The following is a 22,947-nucleotide window of genomic DNA, read 5'->3' as shown; positions in this document are numbered from 1 at the left end:
ATGGTTAACACGACGACGGTGGTTTCTCAATCTGTTGCAAACTTCTTTTGCTTTTCCGGCCGTTGTAACATGTACCATGTTATCTTCTGCCTGATCCACCGTTGAGGTCTTTGGGTTGTGCTTATCTGGAACCTCCCCTGTGCCCACCCCCACCCCCGGGAGTGCATGACTCCAGTGGTTACACTCACAGGTTCACTGCAACATGCAACCCCTTCACCACAAAAAGGTGACAATCCATCGAGGGTAATATCCACAAAGAGAAGATTGATCATTTTTCATGTTAAAGACATACCATTATGATCTAGAAAGGTTAAATTTCCAGAAAGCATGAATAAAACACTGTTTTAAAGAATATTTTAGGGTTTTTTAAAAAATAAAAAGCCCAATATTAGTACATTTCAAAGACTGAAAGTAACTTTGTAATATTAGAAATATATAATTTATTATGCATAATTTGCTTTGGCATAAAACTTTAGCATCTGGCATATTGAAGGTACAGTTTATCAGAAAACAATTACAAATTGAATTTACTTTTTAATTTTATGTTTGTCTTATAAATGGAGGTATGTGGTCTTAAATTATAAGGAACTTCTTTGGTTTTGCCACTTCATGAGAATCAAACAAAACCCTCAGTAAGAACAAATGAAATATTTGTATAACATAGAATTATTTTATCAGTGGGTTGCTGGGAGCTTTTTGGGTTATATAAAGATAATTCTTTTATCTTTTATTTTCTATAATATCAAGCAGACAAAAAAGTACTTGTTTGCGTAAAGGGGACTGAGAAATGGCAACAAGGATCAAGATTTACAAAGATATCTTAGCATACATTTTTTAAGGCTATCTGATGGAAGGGGATTGGGGTTTTTGGTCTAATGTGCTAAGAACCAGCACCATACTGTATCTGTTGGCTACCCTATTCCTTTTCCCCCCATTTCAATGTGGAGTGACAGTCAATGACTCATAGATCACTTCTCTTATACAGAGATCCGTCTTGAGTAGGATTGTTGTAGACAGTCTTACATAAAAGTTTATCTGCTTCATTGTACATTGTCTTGGATTAGGCACTTTTCGAACACTGACGTCTGAGTAAACATGCGTAGGGTTGATGTAAGGGAAATGAAAACATGAAAACATGAGATTCTCAGAATGTCCATGTGTTTTTACTTTGAAGCTTTTATGTTTAATTACTTAGAGTAGAAATGTAAATAGAATTTTAATGTAAATTGACTGAAATGCAAGAAAGGTGGAATATCACTAAACCAACACTTGCTGAGGACTGAGATATGTGGAAAGATAGATGGAAATAATACCCCATCATTTGCTACATATTAAGAAGTGGTTATAGTTATCCTACCTTGCAGTTCTGGGGAACAGTAGATGTTTGCCCTTCTTGTTGTGTTTAAGAGAGACTGTGTAACTACATTGAGTCCCAGAAGAATCAAAATGGTCCTTAATGGAGAAAGCTCAGTATCTTTAAGGACCTTGGCCTCTAGAAAGCCTTGTGTTAGATTAATGAATGGATCTGGTTCTCAAATACTCACACATTTCATTTATTGTATTTGACTAAAAGTAGTTACACATCTGATAAAAGAATACACAGCTAAAAATACATATATAGAAAAAGGTGAAATGAATGAGTCCCCTGCACACCATACAGCAATAGCTTTCAGAGAGATAGCGAAGAAATCTGATTTATATGTGACATACAGGTCATAATCTGACAATAGCCAACATATTTTCACATAAGAGCTCTCGCCCTGTAAGGGAGCAAAAATCTGTCCCAGCAATCTCTCCCTGGATATAACTGGCATTAATGTAAATAGCGTAAATTATACTCTACTTCTTCCACATCACAGATGCAGAGCTTCAGGTTTCTTGGATAGTTTTTATATGTTCCATCTAAAAATGACATTGGCATAGTTTGGGAATGTAATTCAGTAAATGCAATTCTCAGAGGGGCAAAAGTAAATATTTGTAAATATTGAGCTCTTACATGATTCCTCCCCCCTCCCCCCAAATTAATTATACCAATAGGGAAAATTATAATATTTAATTCAGAGTAAATCCAGCATAATATAGTGGTTTGAGTGTTACATTATGACTTTGGAAACCAGGGTTCAAATCCTACTGGGTGACCTTGGGCAAGTCACACTTTCTAAGCCTCAGAGGAAGGCAAAGACATCCCCCTACCAACAAATCTTGCCAAGGAAATACAGCAGAAGTATGTTTTTAGGGTTACTTATGGTGAGCCTGAAAGCAAACTGTCACAGCATTTTCTTGGCAATGACTTCAAGGCACACAGTGATGACAACAAATCTTGATTATTATCCAACTTGTCTTTAACTCCATGTATAATAGACTGTTGAAAGGGGTTTAGATAATAATCAGCCTTGACATAAGCTAGCGCAGCCATATTTCTCCCATTGTTCCAAAGTCTTTCTTAAAAGAGAATCTCACTACTCAATTCCTTTAACCCTTATCAACTTATAGATGTCATGTACTCCAAAACGCTTATCTAAAGGTGAGGATTTCTTGGGATGCTGTAGATTGCCTTTTATGCATCTGGTGCCTAAGTGTAAATGAACATTTCCATGTCGAACCTGTCTTTGGAAAACATAAATACAGCCCTGCAGTGAATGTTGAGGTTGCAGGAGTTTCAGTGCGGATGGGTAGGGGACACGTTCAGGAAGGTCATGTAGGATACTTGGAGGTCTACAACATAAGGGAACACCATGGCCTCTGTGGCTATGGATGCAGAGTATAAGCCGAGCACATTCTTAGGTATTTCATAAATTGGTCTGGGGAGTACGAAATGACAGAGTTTGAATCATGGTTTGATTTCCTTTTAAATAGTAATGTTTGCTTGATGCATCATACAGCAAGGGTGACACAGAATAGAGAGTCTATTGTATGTGTGGAGGCATATAATGTTCTCGCTTTTAAAGCCTCGTTTTCCCAGGTGGGTTATAATGCTGCAGTAAAACTCTCACTGCCTCATTCTCCGTTTGTAAAAGAAATAGGCTTCAAACTGCGTCTGTCAATCTGTGCTTGTACATCTTTCAGAAAAGCCACCTGGATTTTTTTACAGAATCTGGTGACTGGGAGATTTTCTGAAAATACTTTTGATTGTATTCATGCCCCAAGTGACATAGTAGGCCTGTTTTACTCCAGAAAGGTATGACTTGATAAAGGAGATGGGAGGATTTCAACAGTGTTTTTGTTTTAAGACATAGGTTTTGTATTTTTTACTTTTCCATATTATTTATAGAAAAATATACATCCTACATTTCTAACATTTAGGATAATGTTTTACTTCTCTCGATGAGACTATATTCTTAACAGGCAGAAGGTGTGCCCTAAAGACACCAGAGCCTATTTCATTTTGAAAGCTAAACAGGATCATTTCTGGTTTGTACTTGGATGGGTGACTGCCAAGGAATACCAAGTGCTGTAGGTTATATTTCGGAGGAAGGAAATGGTAAACCACCTCTGAGTATTCCTTGCTTTAGAAAGCTTTATGAAATTAGTAGGGCTATCCTAAGTCAACAATTTGGAGGTGCACACACACACACACACACACACACATTCTTCTAAACGAGAGGGCCAAGAGTAAATTACTGATACAACATATTGACTCTCAGTGAAGTTTCTGTAGTCACAGTGTGAAGAAGTGCAGACATTAACTTGTTCTGCCGCCTCCAATCATGCAATGAATGCATAGCCACATAAATAGTTTAGAGCCATCAATAGACTTACAGTTAACAGATTTTTAGCTAAGCAGCAAGTCACATTATACTGACAACTTTGCATTTTTAGCAAGAGGAAAAGATTCCAAAAATAAGCACATATTTAGGTGTATTGGCTCAACACTGTATGTGGTACAGTGGGCCATCAGATTCTGCTGTGGCTTGATTCTAGTACTTCTTAGTGTCTTCTTAATTCCCCATTTTCCAGTTTCAGCATTGCTGGAGTTGATATGCTCTGTAAAATTGAAAACAGATGTGCAGAGGTTGTTGGGTATTAGCAAATAATTAGTGGTTTTGGATAGAGTGAAGAGTCAGTAGGAGGAACAGATTTATTAATAGACTATGCGGTTAACATGGTTGCTGCTTGTTTGTGAAAAAGCCTGGATAAACTGTGTGACTAAGTGCATGGCAGGCAGGCAAAGCACTACCTGGAATAGTCCTTGCAATCTCCAAAAATAAAGTGGGATTTGTGAGTTGTTCCTTTTGAAAACCTTATTTAGTCATGACTTGTCCTTCATTGACCCCCTTTGCTTTACGTAGTTCTGGAAAGAATTTTATTTGGGTTTTGACATGATTACGAACATTAGCCCTTTGAAAGAATGGCCACTTGGTGACTTTTAGTGACTTTATTACTTTTAAGAGAACACTGAGTCTGCTTCTGTTACTATTTCCAATAGAGAATAGTTGATTGCTCCCTGTTAGTCCTCAGGCTTTGCAGGTTTTAGCTGCTGGTTATTCCAATAAGTCTGGAAATGTCTGAAATCTGGAAAGCTTTCGCCTGTTGTAGACCAGAGGTGGTCAAATTGAAGCCCTTCAGAAGTTGCCATTGGAATTCAACATCTGAAAGGCTACATTTCTGCCAATCCCTTTTGTGGGCAATATGGAATAAGAGGGACCGGCAATTTAAATCTGTAAAATATATTTACTGGATTGTTGTTATTTACTGGATAGCTTAGCACTTGAGCACACATTTGAGCTACATCCCAACTCATCTAGATTGTCTTACATTCCAACTAACCACCATGAAGTTCATTTTTTGCACCTGTTATTGCAAATACAGACTGTTTTAAATGGTGTATTTTAATATTTTGTTAAATGTTTTTTAATGTTTATGTATTGTATGTGAATTTGTGTCCCAGCATTGAATGTTTGCCATGCATATGCTGCGCTCCCTGAGTCCCCTTCGGGGTGAGAAGGGTGGAATATAAATGTTATAAACAAACACACAAACAAACAAACAAACAAAGGGTTTGGGTGGTTCCTTGTGCCTGAAGCAGGGTCTTATGTGCTTTGATAGGCAGTAGATGGTTGCTCTTCCTTTCAATGAAATTATCCTTAAACCTTAGTGTTTTGTGGATCATTCAGACATAGGTGCTTTTTCATTTTCCCACAGATTTCAAATTTTTCTTTTCATTCACTCTGGAGGTTGGTGCTCTTCTCTATTTCTAAGCTGAAGAGCTAGCATTGTTCGTAGACACCTCCAAGGTCGTGTAGTCGGCATGACTTCATGGAGCACCATTACCTTCCTGCCAGAGTAGTACCTATTGATCTACTCACATTTGCATGGTTTCGAACTGCTAGGTTGGCAGAAGCTGGGACTAACAGTAGGAACTCACCCTGCTCCCCAGATTTGAACCACCAATCTTTCAGTCAGTAAGTTCAGCAGCTCAGTGGTTTAACCCGCTGTACCACCAGGTGGCTGTGTATGCCTTATAGTTTGGTAGAAGCTGGGTCTAACAACGGGAGCTCACCCTGCTCCCTGGATTTAAACCAGCAACCTTTCAGTCAGCAGGTTCAACAGCTCAGCGGTTTAACCCACTGTGACACCGGGGGCTCCTCTGTTGCTATTAATCATCTGCTTTTATCTTTTTAAAAGTTGCATTAAGAGTTTATACTTGCATGAATGCAGCATACTTTTATACCCAGTACTTGAAAATAAATGTAAGTTCTGAGATGTCCAACATTGTTCTTTGACAAAGTATGTGGAAACATTGGTTCAGTATGTTTTTGTCATTGACTATCAAAGCCTAGGTTTTTTTTATTATTGAAGTGGACAATATATGCACACTATTTTGTCTGCCATCTTTTTTTCATCCTCTGTTCCGTATTTCAGCGCTAGGGCTCTCCTTCATTTTTTAATATTGTTCTTAATTTTCTTACAAAATTATCCCCCCCCCCCCAAAGTAAAGGTAAAGGTTTTCTTCTGACATTAAGTCTAGTTTGTGTGACTCTGGGTGTGTGTGTGCTCATTTCCATTTCTAAGATGAAGAGCTGACATTGTCCCTAGACACCTTCTGGGTCATGTGGCTGGCATGACTGCATTGAGTGCCATTACTCTCTCACTGGAGCGGTACCTATTGATCTACTTACATTTACATGTTTTCAAGCTGCTAGGTTGGCAGAAGCTGGGGGCTAACAGCAGAAGCTCACCCCCTCAGTGTATTTGAACTGCCGACCTTCCAATCAGCAAGTTCTGCAGCTTAGTAGTTTAACCCGTTGCACCACCGCAGCCACTTCTCCCCAAAGTACACACATAAAACATTTATATGTCTTTAACTGCCTCTTTGTTTTTAATATTTTAAGGAATGATTGGCATTGGAAAATGGGAGGTGAGAGTATAAGTGATACATTTTATTTAAGTTTATTCTTTTTCTTATTCTGATGGCCAAGGGCAGAGTTCCCCCTTTGCAAAAGAATGTTAATTTCACCATTTTAGATGTGTATGAAATGTGTATGTAGGATGTGTATTATCGGTAAAATGTATAATCTGCATTAGGCTCTTTGGATGGTTTCGGGCATTGGTCTGGGGAGTATCAGGCAATGTGATAAAATCCAAAAGGGTAGAAATAATAGGACGGAAATTGACACATCAGAACCAATAGAGTTGCAGTAGTATTTGTCACAGACCAAAGGCATTGGTCTTTTCTCTGCATCTGAGGAAATACTGGCATGGGACAACCCTCTTCTACCTATGAGTGATTTGAGGCAGCAGCAAGAGGATCTTGCCTCTAAATAGAGATGTTCACAGTCTATGGGTTCCCTGTTCCTGCTTTAGATTTTTAAAAATATATACAAAACTGAATCACAGTCGTAATATTTCTATTTTGAAATTGTTTGTTTTGCAGACTATCTTTCCAGCATGCCTGTTATCTACAAAGGTGTCACCTTTGATAGAAAAAATCAGTGATCAGAAGGACTTCAAGAAACTCCTGAGGACACGGAATAACGTATTGGTGCTATATTCCAAATCTTGTGAGTGTTTCTTGCTCTTTGAAATTAAAAGTAATTCATGTTGCAGTAAGTAATACTGATGACTTATCTAGTCAAGAATTTGAAGAAAAAAAATGTAAAAAATCAAAACAAACTCCCAAACACGTTGTTTTCCACTCTATGTATGGCAAATGTTTGACATTGTTTAAAGAAATGGCATGAACATTTTTTGATTAACTTAAGACTAAACAGAAGTACTTTGGCCACATCATGAGGAGACAGGAAAGCCTAGAGAAGACAATTATGCTGGGGAAAGTGGAAGGAAAAAGGAAGAGGGGCCGACCAAGGGCAAGATGGATGGATGGCATCCTTGAAATGACTGGACTGACCTTGAAGGAGCTGGGGGTGGTGACGGCCGACAGGGAGCTCTGGCGTGGGCTGGTCCATGAGGTCACGAAGAGTCGGAGACGATTGAACGAATGAACAACAACAAGACTAAACAGTTCTGGCCCAGTTTATCTGTCTGAACTTGTCTCCCTCTATGAACCATCTTGAAGATTGAGATCATCTGGGGAGGTCCTGCTTTCGGTCCCACCTCCTTTGCAGGTGCAGTTGGTGGGGGTGAGGGACAGGACCTTCTCAGTGGTGACCTCCCAGCTGTGGACCTCCCTCCCCAGTGAAATCAGGCCAGCCCCCTCCCCCCTGACCTTCAGGAAGCAAGTAAAAACATGGCTTTGGGACCAAGCTTTTGGCCAATAGTGCTGTGCAATAAGCAAAGTAGACTTATGTACAGTAACGACCAGAACAACCTTTGACTATGTCCTCAGATTATGTGATTTTAAAATTGTGTTTAATGTTTTATTGTTTTTAATTTTTTAATGTACATGTCTATTTTCTGTTGTCTGTTGACAGCTCGAAATTGCTGCTGATTGTAAGGTCTCTCTTGAGTCCCCTTAGGTGTTGAGAAGGATATAAATATAGTAAATAAAATTAATTAATTAATTAATCCATTTGTCTTTTATTCTTCACAATGCTTTTCATTTTTTTTCTCATTTTTATAAAGAACGTAATATAACATTGCTCTGTTTCACAAGAGTAGGCATATAACAGGCAACAAGCAATGCAACTAGAGAGAAACAGAGATCTGGATTATTTTAGCTTTGAAGCCACATAAATCACACTCACAACTATTTTGCTTGGAGGCACTATCCTCTTTATAGTCTAACATGCTGAAGATGTTCTCAGTAAGAGTAACTTGCTACTAAATGTCCCTTTCCTTTGAACTTCATATTAACACTGTATTGGCGCCATATGTGCCCAAGAAACATCTCTCAGTCTCTCCCTGGTTGCCTTGAATTATTCTCACATGTTTAGCTGGCAAGACCAGCGTGTGTTTTTATCTCTATGTTTTCCATTGTGCTTTTGCATCTTTATGCTTCATCTACCCTTGGAATACCCATTTTGACTCCTTGTCTGATAGACACCCACTTGCTGTCTCTTTCGGTTACAATCAACTTTTGTCAGTTACAATCTCCTACTTCATCTGCTGTGATTTCGCCTCTTGTTTCCACTCTCCTTTCTGTGGCACAGCTTTCCTTCTGTCTTTTTTTATTGTCTGCTGTGGATTGTGAGCTGCTCTTGGCAAGATTATCAGCAATAATTTGACTTGCTCTGGAGCACTGTGTGCAGAAAGGCTAATTATGCCTAATGTGCGTAATGTATGGTGGCTGTGATATTTACTTGGCCAGGAGATATATGATTTGAACATTAACTCAGAAATTATATCAAATTGATGTTCTTATTATTTCTTTGCCCCCTTATCCCCCTTCAAAGTTGAGGAAGAAGGATAAGTCAAAGAATGTTTGTTTTCAGAAATTTATTGGGCACTTAAACCTTTGGTTTCTCAAATTGCTTGTTCTTCAAGGTCCCCTTCAAACTAGTTCTCCCCAGAATAGCTGGTATGAAAGTGGCTTCCTTTAACATTTTTACCTATTTGTCTTCCTTTGATAATTTTTACTTATTTGTCTGATTTTAGAACAAATAATATTGGTTCCAACAATAGAATTAAATTAAAAAGCAAAATTTCATGGAACCCTAAGTGACTAAAGGTCATGCAATATGACCCCAGTATCCACAGGAGATGCATTCTAAGTCTAACTTTGTGAAACCGCATATAATAATGACCCCTATATTTTTATTATACCTGGACCTAGAGAGGCCCACGAATACATCCAAGACAGGATATACCTTTGGGGGAAGGGGGTGCCCAGGTAAGTGAAACTGTGGCTATCCATGCAGATGAGGGTGAGGAGTGGACTGTATTTTCTAGTTGCCTCTAGCTGTAAGACCCAGTTTTGTTGTTTTTTTATGAAGTAAAAGAAAACAGAAAATGCATAATGGAGGCATTCTAACAAATTCTGGTTATGGAAATTGAACAGTAGTGTGATGTATTAATGTAAGTATTGGATTAGGTGTCTGGAAAACAGGATTTGAATCCCCACTCAGACACTGAAACCAGTTTGGTTTTCCAAGGCAAATCACACTCTCTGAGTCTTAGGGCCCATCCAGACAGCCCCTTAAGAAGTGTGAGCTCCCACTTCTTTACATGGGGCGTCCAAATGACGCCCCACGTAAATGTGACTGCATTCGGCACAAAGCAGAAAAACTCTGCTTTGTGCCAAGGTAATTTGTCAGTTTGAAAGACCTGGGTCTTCTTGAAAGACCCGGGTCTTTCCAATTGTTGGCGGAGTCGGGACCCCAGAATTCCTGGGATTTTTGAGGGAGCCGTTTTCTGGGCTCCATGAGCCTGGAATATCCAAGAGGGCTCTAAAACCCTCCCCAAACCCCTTAAAAAGTGTTTAAAAAATAGAATAACTTACCTGGCTGGAATGATGTACCAGGAAGGCTCTGGCAGTACTTTAATGGTGGCCGGGTAAGTTATTTTATTTTTAAATGCTTTTTAGGAGGTTTTGGGAGGGGGTGGGGGTGGGGGCTGTTTCTCTGTCCTCCTGGAAGGTTCCAGGAGAGCATCTGGACAACCCCCCCCCCCCACCTCGAAAAGTGTCAACTTTAACCCGGCAGCAATTGCTTTTAGCAAATGCGAATACTCCTGGATTAAAGGGCTGACTGGAACCACACCCAGATAAAAGAAATGGAAAACCTCCTGAATAAATTGTACCAGGGTAGAGTGACGATAACTTGGGGTGAACTTCATATGGTTCTATGTGATGCTGACAAACAAATGTCTACCCTTCCTCGATCCTGGACTTCTAATGAGACAACAAATTAAATTATAGCAATAGTGATGAAATCAAAACATGAAAATATTTGTGGGAATATTCAGTGCATTCACTTTTAATAAAAGAACCATGTTAACATACATTAGCAATGGCCATTCGTTATACATGAATAATGAATAACATGGAATTTAAAACAAATTGCCAAAATGTTTCTCCAGAGTTTGTAGTATCAAGTAAACACTATTTATCTTGAATTTAAATGTTAAATCTCATTTACTGGTACATCAAAATATTTTTAAAATAATGGTTTCAGCAGACATTAATGAAAAAATTAACATATTAGTTTTCACACATCTTCCAGACTCTGCTTAAAACAACTGTATGTAAGTTTGGAAAGTTAAACTATTAGTTCTGAGCTATTGCTAGTGCAAACTGAGATTTCTCACTTCAGGAACTATCTGAATGAAAGCAAGTCAGCAACCAAATTCAGTCATACATTGTTGAAAAATTCAAAATGAAAAAAAACTTGTAAAAAGTTTCTTTGTCAGGACATTTCAAAGCAGTCTCTGGCCAGCTGATGAACAGTATATTTCCAGATGTTACCTGTCTACCATGCCAATATTTTTCACAAACATTCTTTCAGTAAATGTCAGGTAAATTTGACATGCATTAGTCAACGTCTGTGCTTTCTCTGTGGTGGTATTCATCTTTTAGAATGTTCTCCCCAGAGAGGCTTGTTATGCCTCGTTTCTTTATTTTTCTCACTGACATATATTGAGCTTACTTGGCTGCTGTTGTGTGTGATTATGGTTTTGCTGCTATACCTATGTTGTTTTTATCTGTATACAGGCAGCCCCCAAGTTACAAACAAGATAAGTTCTGTCAGTTTGTTCTTATGTTGAATTTTTATGTAAGTTGGAACAGGGACATTTTAAAAGAGTAACTCCAACCAAATATATAGGTTTTGGATTTCATAGGGAAAGGTTAGCACCCCGGCGGTGTTTGTTTTGCTGTCTGTGCCCAGTTCAGAAGATTTCACCTCACTTTCTGTCCCTGTATTAATTGGATTTTGAAAAATTTGGCTTTTTGTGGAAACAAGGATTGGTGGTATAGCTTCAGTGAAGGCACATTTCCCCCATGATAACTCTTTCTGGATTGAATTTCCCTTCCAAGAGATAGATTTTTTTCACTTCCTGTTGACCCACCACTGTTTTTAACTATGAGTCATTTGTAAATCAGATGTTTGTAACTTGGGGACTTCCTGTATGTACAGTATTCATTCTTTAAAAAATATATTTTATGCCACCTTAGGTCCTTTGTGGAACAGTGAAAATGAAAGTGAAAATGAGACCTCTCTATTGCATGTTTCACATTTTTCCATGTTGAATGTTAAATTGTAAGCCCAATAAGGCAAAGTTGTGCCCTTTTGTATTCTGCAGAGAGCCATGCCCACTGATGATGGTATATAAAAATAAATAAGATTGGTATTCTGTATTATGGTTATAGATTTGTAATCTTGAGTTACAAATATGCATCTGCTCTGTATTCACTAATGTTACATACTCAAATTGTGGCACTATGCAATGACGGAAAAAGCCCTCCTGAACTTACTTTACCAGTTAGCAGTTGCACTGAGAGGTCCATTTAGCAGCTGGTGATCAGTGTGCAAAATGATGATGATCCCATCTTGCTGCCACCAGCAATTGAGGCCATGACAAACAGAAATAGGACCCCTCTAGTAGTTCTTTGTTACATCTTCTTTCACTGATGGGAGAAAGTGGAAACGTTGACCTCTTGCAGCCCAATTGCCATTAATAAAACTTTATTTATATACTGCCCTAATAATAATAATAATAATAATAATAATAATAATGGTCTTTATTTATACCCCACCACCATCTTCCCGAAGGGCACTCGGGGCGGCTTACATGAGACACTGAACATGGGTCTTATCTCCCCAAGAGGACTCAGGGCAGTTTCCAGCATAAAGCAAAACATTCAATTGCCAAAAAAGAAAACCACATGACAAAATTAAACATCAAAAGCATAAACATAAAATCCTACTAAACAACCAAAATGTAAAATCCGGTTTCAATTTTGAACAGACCTCCATCCCTCCATTTGAACAGACCTCCATCCCTTGGTGGCTGCTGCCTTGTAAAGTAGGTTTGTGAAGGATACCTTACACATTCATGCATAAGTCTACACTTTTTAGTAAAAAAGAATCAACCACAAAAACTGGGTCGATTTATCAATGGGTCAATGTGCATACTGTACCTTTTAAAAATGGAACTATTCACTACTCTGAGTCAAGTAGGAAAAAGCAACACCTTCTTCTGGGAGAATCTAAAATAATCCCTGATCCCCTCTACTTTTTCCGCTGTAGCACTGCTCATGACCTTTTAAAATGCCTAGTTGGAGAAGTTTTGACAGTCGGGAGTGGAATTGGCGTTGGTGTTTTCATATCTCAGCTGACTGTCACTCAGGTTATCCATGGGTCATATCAAAATCCATAATTTTGTCTCATAATCCTGCCCTGAACTTATACATGAGGTTGACCAATATATGAGTATATGTGGTAAACAATGTAAAACATGGGCCTAGGTTTATAAATAAACATTTTAGCACTTTAAGAATAAATGTATGTCATCTGTTTCCAGCATGTCTCAAATAGAAAATAAAAGTTTTGGTCCTGCCTTAGGTTGTTTGTATCCTGGGCATCTATTTGTTTCTTTAAATAGTCTTATTTGCATATGAATTTTAAATGAGTAGAAATGCTAATAGGATTTAACAAATGATGTAGACTCCATATGAAACAGTCTGTTCTAAATGACCGTCTTAGAAGTCCAAAACCATGTCATATGCTGTATTTACAAATTAATTGATGTATCGGTATATTTTAAATAGCCAGTACATAACTCACAATGAGCACAGTATACATTAGTATTTATCAACAACATTGGTATCATCAACCGGCCAAAGCACATCTCAACAAATCCTGTCATTTTGTGGAAGGAATAATACTTAAAAGCTAGGATATTCTATCATTTCTTAATTTGATGTAAACTATCTTGCTTTCCATTGCAATACAAATGCATATTGTTTGAGGACCATTGTATGTTTTACAAAAAGAACTATTTTATAAAGATATAAAAGAGGGATGAGTGTCTTCCTTCACCAGTATATCCAACAGTTCAGCAACTCGCACAGAATGGGCCAGCATTGATATTTCCTAATGCATTTTCTTAAAGCAGCTCCTGCTATCATATAAATTGTTATGACTTGTATCTCTGATGCATAGCACATATTCAGGCTGTGATGTGCTTGTTCAAAATAAGCAGTTGTATTTTCAGCATGCAATAATGTGATGGGATAAAACTGATTTCATAAATAGACGTGTGGAATTTATACTTGTGAAATGTTCACATTTACAAGATAACGGAATAATTTTAGCTATTTCACCACTTTGTTGTAAGAGTAATGGCAGGAAATGAAGACAATCTGATTCACGTGATAGCCATTAATGTCTTGGAATACCACTTTTCATTCTTCAATAATTTTTTAAACCTATTTTTGAAGTTGTGTTCCCTCCATTATTGTCGTGGAAATTAGATGCCCATTTTTATTACTGAAATTTGGGAGCTGTCCCTTTGATCAGTGATAATGTGGAGGAGACCTGACTAATTCAACAAGGTTTAAGAAATTGGGAGCTGAACAGGAAAAGGTGTTGCTTGAGCAACTAGGTTTTTGCTTTTTTTGTTTGTTTTTTAGATTTTTTGGATTATCACCTTGATGGTGAATGTGTCTGTTCTGACTTGGTGCTCCTAAGTAGCACTCAAGATTTGGAAGTTTACACAGTGAAGCAGACCCTTCTATTTTTGGCGTGGGCCTACCTCCAGTATCATAAGAATATGCCTTTGAATACAGTTTTCTAGCAAGAAGAACTTGGGGTTCACCTATACTATAGAATTAATGCAGTTTGAGACCACTCTAACTGCCATAGCTCAATGTTATAGAATCCTGGAAGTTGTAATTTTACAGGGACTTTGGCCTTTTCTACCAAAGGATGTTGGTACATCACCAAACTACAAATCTCAATATTCTATAGCATTGAGCTGGGACAGATAAAGTAGTGTCAAACTGCATTAATTCTACAGTGTAGATACACCCTATGGCATGTTGCATATTGGCTTTACAGAGACCACTGTGGGGATCTTCATGCTGAATTAGATAGACATTTGGTCTGATCCTGATAAGGATATTTCCAACATTTTTGTTAGCAACTGGTTGCTCAGCAGAGAGGATCAATAAGAAAAGGAGGCAAGTATAGTCTCCTTGTTGGGCTCATTGAGAAGAAATGGGTAGTGTGTCCAAAACCTCAATTCCATAAGCCAATTAAAACATATACAGGTCAGGTTTGAAAGGACTGTACTGTATGATTAGCCTCATGCATCCAAGGGAACTCTGGGGTTGAAGCAGATGGGAAGCAATCTTTCAAATGAGGAGATTTGATTTTTTTTTTGGTAGTGTAGTAGACTCTCTTATTCAGAGACAAAATAACAGTCAGATGATATCCTACTGGACATGCCTAAATCCTTAGGGAAGTCCAGAGTGCCCTTTTGGATCCTAACCACAGTAAAATGTTGAATAAGAAGACAATATTATCTCTGTCAACTGTTAAATCAACTTGTAGGGTAAATCTGTAGATGGAAGTCCTTTGAGGAGGAGTTCTGCCAGATTGTGCTTCAATACTGATTATTATTATTTGGTCTTAATACATACATATAAATATATACATATATGTATTTCACTCTCTCTTCCAGCGGCAGCTGCTGACAGTTCACTCAGGTTATTGTCTGATGTAGCCCAAGCAGTGAAAGGCCGAGGTACTATATCCTGGATAGACTGCGGGTATGTAATATGCTGCCCTTTCTTCTCCCACCACCTGAATTTGTGATGTCTAAACAATGTTTTGCCTTTGTCGTGTGGTATGTATAGTAAAGAGAAAGTGTTGTTCTTTGGTATTGTCTGTGACTCACCCGTATCATTTGTGAAGAGTTGTAGTGTACCTAATTTATGTGCTAGTTGCATTTTGTTGACAGGGTTAATGCCAAAACATTACATTGCAATTTTAATCAAGAAAACATAGCTACTACTTTCTATGTTAATTCCGTAAGTTCATTTGGAGGTTGTTCAGGAAGTAGTTTTCAGGTTAATATGCTCCTCTCTTTTTCATTATTATGAAGAGAAGAGTGAACAATTAAATTGGGGAATATAAGCTGTGATTTAACAGAAAGAGAAATCTCAGTTCTAGGATATTTAGATAACCTGAGATTGGATGAGTTTATCTCTTAAAGCAAATGAAATAACTGGATTCATATGAGCATATGCTCTTTTAATGTTGGAGCAGTGTGTAGTAGACCACTTCTTCTAAACAGTGGATCCTGATTCCAAATTAGGTCCCCTTAGCTCAGTGTTGGGATCACGAAAGGTTTCTGAACGCCATCTAGACATTTACACAAATCTGTAAGCAGTAATATGCTGTATTTACAATTAACTATGCAAGAAATGCTTCAGCTGTACTTCATAAAAAGGAAAATCAGCCTGTTCAGTAAGCTTTGCATTTTCTTATTTACTATAATTAATGTTTGATTTTTATGCCTATTTTCTGTACCTGTATACCTGGGGTCACGTAAAAAAAATTCAGGCAGTAAGGGGTCACGACTGGAAAAAGTTGAAGAAACATCCAATAAACAACAGCAACAAGCTTTATTTGTATCTTGCCTCCTCTCCTCAAAGGGACTTGGGGCGGCTTAGAATAGACAACAGTTGGAGTATGTGAGATTTTGTCCTGTTTGTAACTTTCTTGAGGATGCAAATTTAGGGAAATAATACCCTAAATAGGTCCATGTTTAATTACTAAGTACATGTATGTGTTTCATATACTGCTCTGTGAAGATAGTCACTAGTAAGCACTGAGATGTAGACACAAACCAAAGCTTCTAATCTTTATTATTTAACAAGTTAGACTGATTTGAGTTTTCATAATCCGTTTCTAATTTTCTTCCAGAAGTCTGTCATTAAAAACAACTTTTCATTACATGGTTGGAATACATTTAAGTATCTCCTTCAGATGATACTTGAATATAATTTGTAATATACTTGGCATGTCTAGCTCTTTTAATTGAGGCACTGCAGAATACTTTACAAATATTGCTTTAAAGATGTTTGCTGTATGCCAGGTGCATAAATTGCAAAGCTTCTCTTCTTTGGAAAATTTAAATAACTGGAGCCAGGGCTGGTTGATATACAAACAAATTTTGGAATAACTCTGCTGGCTTTGGGATGTTGTGGGGGACTAATAAATCACATTGTTTTAAGTAAAAGGGTAATACTTTATATAAATTAATTTTAAAATTTCTATAATATGCCTTCATTAAAAATGGATTTGAGAGGATTCAATCAGCAATATCAAAATTTGGATCTTGCCATGGTAACACAGATTCATAAAGAAGGCAGCCTCAACTCAAGCCATATAGGACTTAAAGGTTGCCACCAGCACTTCAAATTATTCCTAGAAACTGGCCAGTAGTCGTGGAGCTACTGTAACAAGGGAGTTATGTGATCCCTGCAACCAACCCTAGATAACAATCTAGGCTGCATCTCTTTGACCAATGGACATTTCTAATACTTGGAATAACCACATAAAGCATATTTCAGTAACCTGAGATAAGCTTTATATAACCCCATATAAAGCATATCTCAGTAATCTGTGTTACCACGGCAAGATCCAAATTTTGATATTGCTGATTGAATCCTCTCAAATCCATTTTTAATGAAGGCATATTATAGAAATTTTAAAATTAATTTATGTAAAGTATTACCTTTTTACTTAAAACAAGTAAAGGCTGAGGCTGCCTTCTTTATGAACCCATTAGAGCTCCAGGATCTTCAGGAGAGGCGTTTCTCTTCCACTACCTTCTCAAGTTTGTTAACTGGTGAAAGGAAGAGGGTCTTCTTGGTTGCTTCTCCCAGACATTGAAATATCTTCCCCAGGGAGGCCATCCTTGCTTTCCTGCTATCAGCAAGTTAATAATATTTATGCAAATTTTAAAATATCTGGCGTTGGCTTTCAGTGTTGTGTGCAGTGTTTTTTAACGTCTATATATAGTATTTTAAACCATCTAAATGTTTTCATGTTATGCTTTAACTCTTTAAATTGTTTGTTTTTTGAAATTTTTAGATTTACACTTTGTCTGTATAGACAGTGCACCATCATCTTTTCTGTATAGTTTTTATTGTTTTAAATATGTTGTTAGCCACCTGAAATCTCATTATTGCAAAAAAGGTGAGATATAAATGAATAAAAAACGCAAAGAAAAACAATGATCTAAACTAGGGGTTGTTATTAACTGTTCTCAAGTTGACTTTGATTTATGATGATCCTATGAATGAGAGACCTCGAACTTACCATATGCTCCTGCTCAGATGTTTCTGACTTAGGGCAATGGCTTCCCTGATTGAGCCTATCCACCTGTAATGTGCTCTTCCTTTTTTCCTATTGCCTCTTACTTTTCCAAACATCACTGACTTTTTAAGTGAATCATGTCATTTTGTGATGTGTCTAAAGTATGATTGTCTCAGTTTAGTCATCTTGGCTTTTTAGGGAGAGTTCAGATTTTAATCTGCTAAGGAGGAATTCATTTGTCTTTTTAGCAGTCTGTGATATCCATAGAACTCATTGCCAGCAGCACATCTCAAATGAATTGATTTTCTTCCTGTCAGCTTTCTTCTCTGTCCTGCTTTTACAACCATACAAAGAGATTTGAAAAACAATATGGACAATCCTGACTTTAGTATTCAATTCAAAATCTTGTCTAATTTCTTCATAGCTGCCCTTGCTAGTCTTCTTCTGTTTTCTTGATAGCAGTCTTCATTCTGAGCTGAGGTATAGTAAATCTTTAACTATTTCAATATCTCCATTCTATTCTAAGGTTATGTAAATAATTATTTTTGGTTTCTTTATATTCAATTAAAAAGCTGCTTTTGCACGTTCTTTGACTTTCTTCAGTAATCATTTCAAGTCTTTGCTATGTTTGCTTGTGGTGCAGTCCTTTGTGCATATCTTAAATTGTTGATGTTTTTTCCTCCCATTTTCACACTTCCTCTGAATGTAACCCAGATTTACATATATGTTTAGCATACAAGTTAAATAGATAGGATGATAAAATGCAGGCTTGTGTGAACCCATTGCAAATTGAAAACTATTTGTTTTTCCATATACTTTGCTGATGGTAGCATCTTTTCTTGAGTACAGGTTATACATCAAGTCAGTAAATCCACACAATCAAAGGCTTCGGTGTAATCTATAACACACAGGTTTGATTTTTTAAAAAAATCTTTGGTGTTCTTTATCATCCAGCATATGTTTGCAATATGAACCTTAATGCCTCATCCTTGGATACCTTTCCACCTTGGACATTTGGCACTTCTTGCGCCATATGTGTTAAAAATCTTTGTCGTAGGATTTTGAGAATCATGTTGTTTTCATTGCAGATTAAAGCAATGGTCCTGTGGTTAGTGCACAGGGGATTGGTATGTATATTGAGCATTTCCAATCTGCATGTCATTGTTTTGTTTTCCTTATTTGTTGACAGATTTTAGTTAGAACTTGAGCACATTCTGCATATGTGGCTTGAAGCTGCCTCAGTATGTCATCTATTCTGGTGATTTTCTTCTTCCAGAGGCACCTTCCACATCATTCTCTAAAACTGCAGCTTCATCTACGATGTTTCTTTTTCCTATGGATGGATTTGCCATCCTTTTATCAGTTTTATATAGTTTTTCAATGTATCTTTTTATTTTTACTTGCCATGTAATGTGCTACCCTGCCGGTTGTAAAGCTTATGCTCTTGGTTTAAATTTCCCTTTGATTTCCCAAAGAGATTTCCTGTTCTTTTTTGTTGTTGTTGTCATCTTATGATTGTTTGTATTGATTATTATAACAGTTCTTGTCTTGGTGCACAATTGCTGTAGAATTGCAGCTAGAGTTCTGATTCTATTTCTGTCTCCTTTATTTTGGCTTTGTGTCTGTTCTTAACTGTTGGAAGAGTTTCATCTGTCATATATGGAGGTTTCTCTTTCTTTTTGACCGCAGATAGTATCTTTTTGCATTTCTCTCTGGCAATGTCTCTGACTTCACTCCAATATTCTTTTGGCTCCCAGTCAATTAGGGTTCATGGTGAAAATCTATTTTTTACATTAGCTTTAAATTCTATAGGGATGTTGAATCTTTTGGAGCTTGTTAAGTCAATACTTGTGTCTTATTGAGTCAACTAATCTATTCTAGTCAGAACTCACAATTGGATCTGGGTCATTATAGACACAGAGAGATTATTTAAAAACAAGCCAAAATTATTCATCCAGCTCAAGCTATACAATCAGTTTGGGAAAATAAGAATACCTTCACCTTGTAGAAGAAATAATGGAAATGTCACTCTACTCTGAAAGGGCATTGCAGAGCCATGATATCACTAGAGGAAAGGCCCTTTACTTATCATGAACATCTTCTAGTAGTGGAATTCTGGGGAAAACCTGATTGGATAGTCTTACTGTACCAGTAAATTGGTCTGTGAAGAAATGCACTCTGTTATTTCTGTCCTCCAAAATTTACAGCTTTGAAGTCAAATACCAAACACCTTAGATTATACCTGAAGATACTGTGCACTCTCCCAAATTGATATAATATTCCAGCCACACATGAAGTCCAAATATTTGCTGCTGAATTTTGCACTAGCCGATGGGCTCATTTGTCTTCATGATAGCCCAACACATAACATGCTTCATGAATCTACCCTGAAGATTACTAAGACCTTAGAGCTTAATAGCCTTACAGCTATTTCTGTGCTGCTTGAAATCTGCAGAAGCTGTTGAAAGGTACTCAAATAATTAAAGCCACTTGTGTCTCTCTTAACAATATTGATCAAAGCATATCCATATGATATAGATCCCCTTCTTCAAGAGATGCAAACTTACCCAGAATAGGTCATGCTCCAAATTCTCAGATCTGGGTACTACACCTTCACAGTGCTTTTATGTCAGGATGTAATTGCAGTGTATTGACTTCATTACTACATCTGGATAGTTCCAGTTCTTTCACACACATATCTGATTCAAATTATAGTGAGAAATATCACTATACTGTTATACTTCATTGTAAATCCTTAGATAGCTTTCTCTGCTAAATAAGTCACTGCTTTCTGGAGTGACAGATAATATGGAACTTGTGGCCCATTTCTAACTGTTAACATTCAACCCCCCCCCCCCCCCCCAATCCTAGAGAAACCAGTTCCCTGGTGTATGATGGATTCCTTATTGATGATGGTGCACTGTCTGTTGGACACTCTCACCTGTTTTGGTGCTAACCTCCATACACCAAGGTGGACAAAGCCAAGTCAAAACTAGTCTCTCCTGATTGACCCATATAACTTCCAACTCATCTAGTCTTTGACAGTTGTATTTGCATGTACACTGCTTATAGTTATATTTGCCAAAACAGGCTGACAACATGGCAGAACTCATCTTGTGTATTACTGCATGATCAAGTGGGTTGTAGGATGAAATTTCAGCTTTCTACTGTTGTGTGTTTTTGACATGTCCATTTTATGTGTGTCTTGGTTGCAAGCCTAGAACAATCATTCCCTGCATCTTTGAATGCAGACCAACACTGTTCTTGCTTCATGCAGTTCAGTAAACACATAACTTCCTTCCCTTCAACGTAGATTAGGTTCAGTCAAGTCATGTGAGGACATTCCGGTATTTTCTTTTCTCTTTCTGGAGTGACAACGTTTACAGAGTAGAGATTCTTCCCGCTGTAAAACCATGAACATATGAAGAAACAGGTTCACAAGACCAATAATCTGCTTGTTTAAGGATTTAAGTTACCGGTATGTTACATATTACTTTAACTTAAGTACCTATTTAAATGAAAGACAGATTTAGTCGTATTTTAAATTGCATCTAATTGCTGCCTGCCTTACAGCCTTACATAACTGTTGCCATTTAGCCCTGGTTTTGTTGCTGTTGTGAGGCTTCAGGTCATTTCTGACCTATGGCAACCCTAAGGTGAGCCTATCATAGGGTTTGTTCAGTAGAGCTTTGTCCTTGTCCTGGTATTTACTCCATTTTTAGATCCCATCCTACCTTCAGATTTTTTTTGTTCAGATTTTTTTTGTTCAGATTGGTAAACCTTTCCTGGAAAGAAAGCACAACTACTCTGTTCTGTGTAATGATTTTGGTATTTTTGCAATTAACTAAATATCACTGCATGCCTTGGAACAAAATGACTGTCTTATACTCCCAAGTGAGACTTTAGAATCAGATCTTCAGAGGCACTGCAGCCAGATCTCAGGAGAATTTCCTACGACTTAATTGTGTGTTTTAGTTTATTCTTGCTCTTGCTACCTTTGGATGAGTTATTTTCAATGGCATGATAGAAATCTTCTGTAGTTTAAAATATGCATGTGGAATAAAACCAGGATCTGAATAATTGTCAAAATTTTGCTGTTAATTAAAAAGGAAATGCTTTTGAGTTAAATTGGAGTTTCAGCTCAAAAGTTTTGCATTTTGTGACAATTGCCCAGAGCATTTTGGCCAAATCTCCATGTTGTTATTTATTCCTCCTTGTTTTGAATGATTTTCTACGTGTTGGCATGCCCATATCAGTTGTATATTGAAGTTCTTTGAATGACTTTGGTTCCCGGCCGACAGGTCTTTTCTTGTTTTTCTTTTATTGTAGGAAATGTGAGCTTTACCACAGCCACTTCAGAGACACATCCTGTAAGTTGTCTCAAGGTTGAAGGAACAAATTACGCAGGCGTTGGAGACATTACTGTGCAGGCTCGATTTGTTTGACAAATATTGACAAGAAATGGGTGGTTTAGCAGCAGTGTTTACTTCTTCCTGTACTAGAGATCTTCCTCTTTTTTATTTTGTGGATCACAGCAAGCTTTCTGAAAGCAAGGGTTTTTTTTTAAAAAAAAAAAATCCTTTGCATGGGATGTGTGTGTTGGCAAGGCTGGCAGGCATGCTGTGCTGTGGTTCCTGCCTTCTGCTTTCCCTGCAGTGATGATAGTCCTGCCTTCCATGAAATGGGCTACGTTATGTTTCTTATTTTTTCCGTTCTTATGCCTGATGTAGGAGAAAGGAAGACATTTCCCCAACTAGCAGCAAATTCCTTCATTCAATTTTTTTATCTGTTAATCCCAGTATTGTTCACTGAACTTATCTCAGAGTCTTTGCTTATCATATGTTGGCTGGAGCAAAGTCCATTGCACCTCTATCAGTGTAACACCTCACTTTGTGCTTCCCAAGAAGATGCTATCCTCCTGCTGCTGATTTTTCTAAAGTAGTCCCAAGTATCATAACTATCTATCATGGGTCTTGTCCAACCATGCCACTTCCCAGATAAAGGTGCATCACCTAGTCCACCTCACTTCTGTTCCCATCAGAAGAAGAACAGTGTAGATGGAGAAAAGAAGTCTGGAGGACAATTTTTTGGGAATCCTTTTACTTAATACTTAAATTCCCATTTCTCGAAACCCACACCAATGTTCAAGAACTAGTAATCCTTGGGTAGTGGTATGTCTCCAAAGGTTTTGGTCCTTTCCCATTCTAAGCCAAAGTGTTTTTATGACAACTCCCCATGGCATTTCCAGGAAAAATATTTGCCACGAAAGAAATAGTGCAGC

At 37.6% G+C, this 22,947-nt stretch overlaps 1 protein-coding gene across 1 annotated transcript in view; it reads left to right on the top strand.

Annotated features, from left to right (window-relative positions):
- Positions 1-22,947, top strand: part of PDIA5 (protein disulfide isomerase family A member 5) — a 212,431-nt gene that overhangs the window by 42,874 nt on the left and 146,610 nt on the right. Inside the window, exons 2-3 of the mRNA XM_060774774.2 lie at positions 6,875-7,001; positions 15,022-15,109. Of these exons, the coding sequence (XP_060630757.2) occupies positions 6,875-7,001; positions 15,022-15,109 (215 nt within the window). The remainder of the gene's footprint in view (positions 1-6,874; positions 7,002-15,021; positions 15,110-22,947) is intronic.

The sequence above is a fragment of the Anolis sagrei genome, chromosome 1 (assembly GCF_037176765.1).
Source record: "Anolis sagrei isolate rAnoSag1 chromosome 1, rAnoSag1.mat, whole genome shotgun sequence".
NCBI lineage: Eukaryota > Metazoa > Chordata > Lepidosauria > Squamata > Dactyloidae > Anolis > Anolis sagrei.
This window is presented reverse-complemented; position numbering and strand designations above follow the sequence as displayed.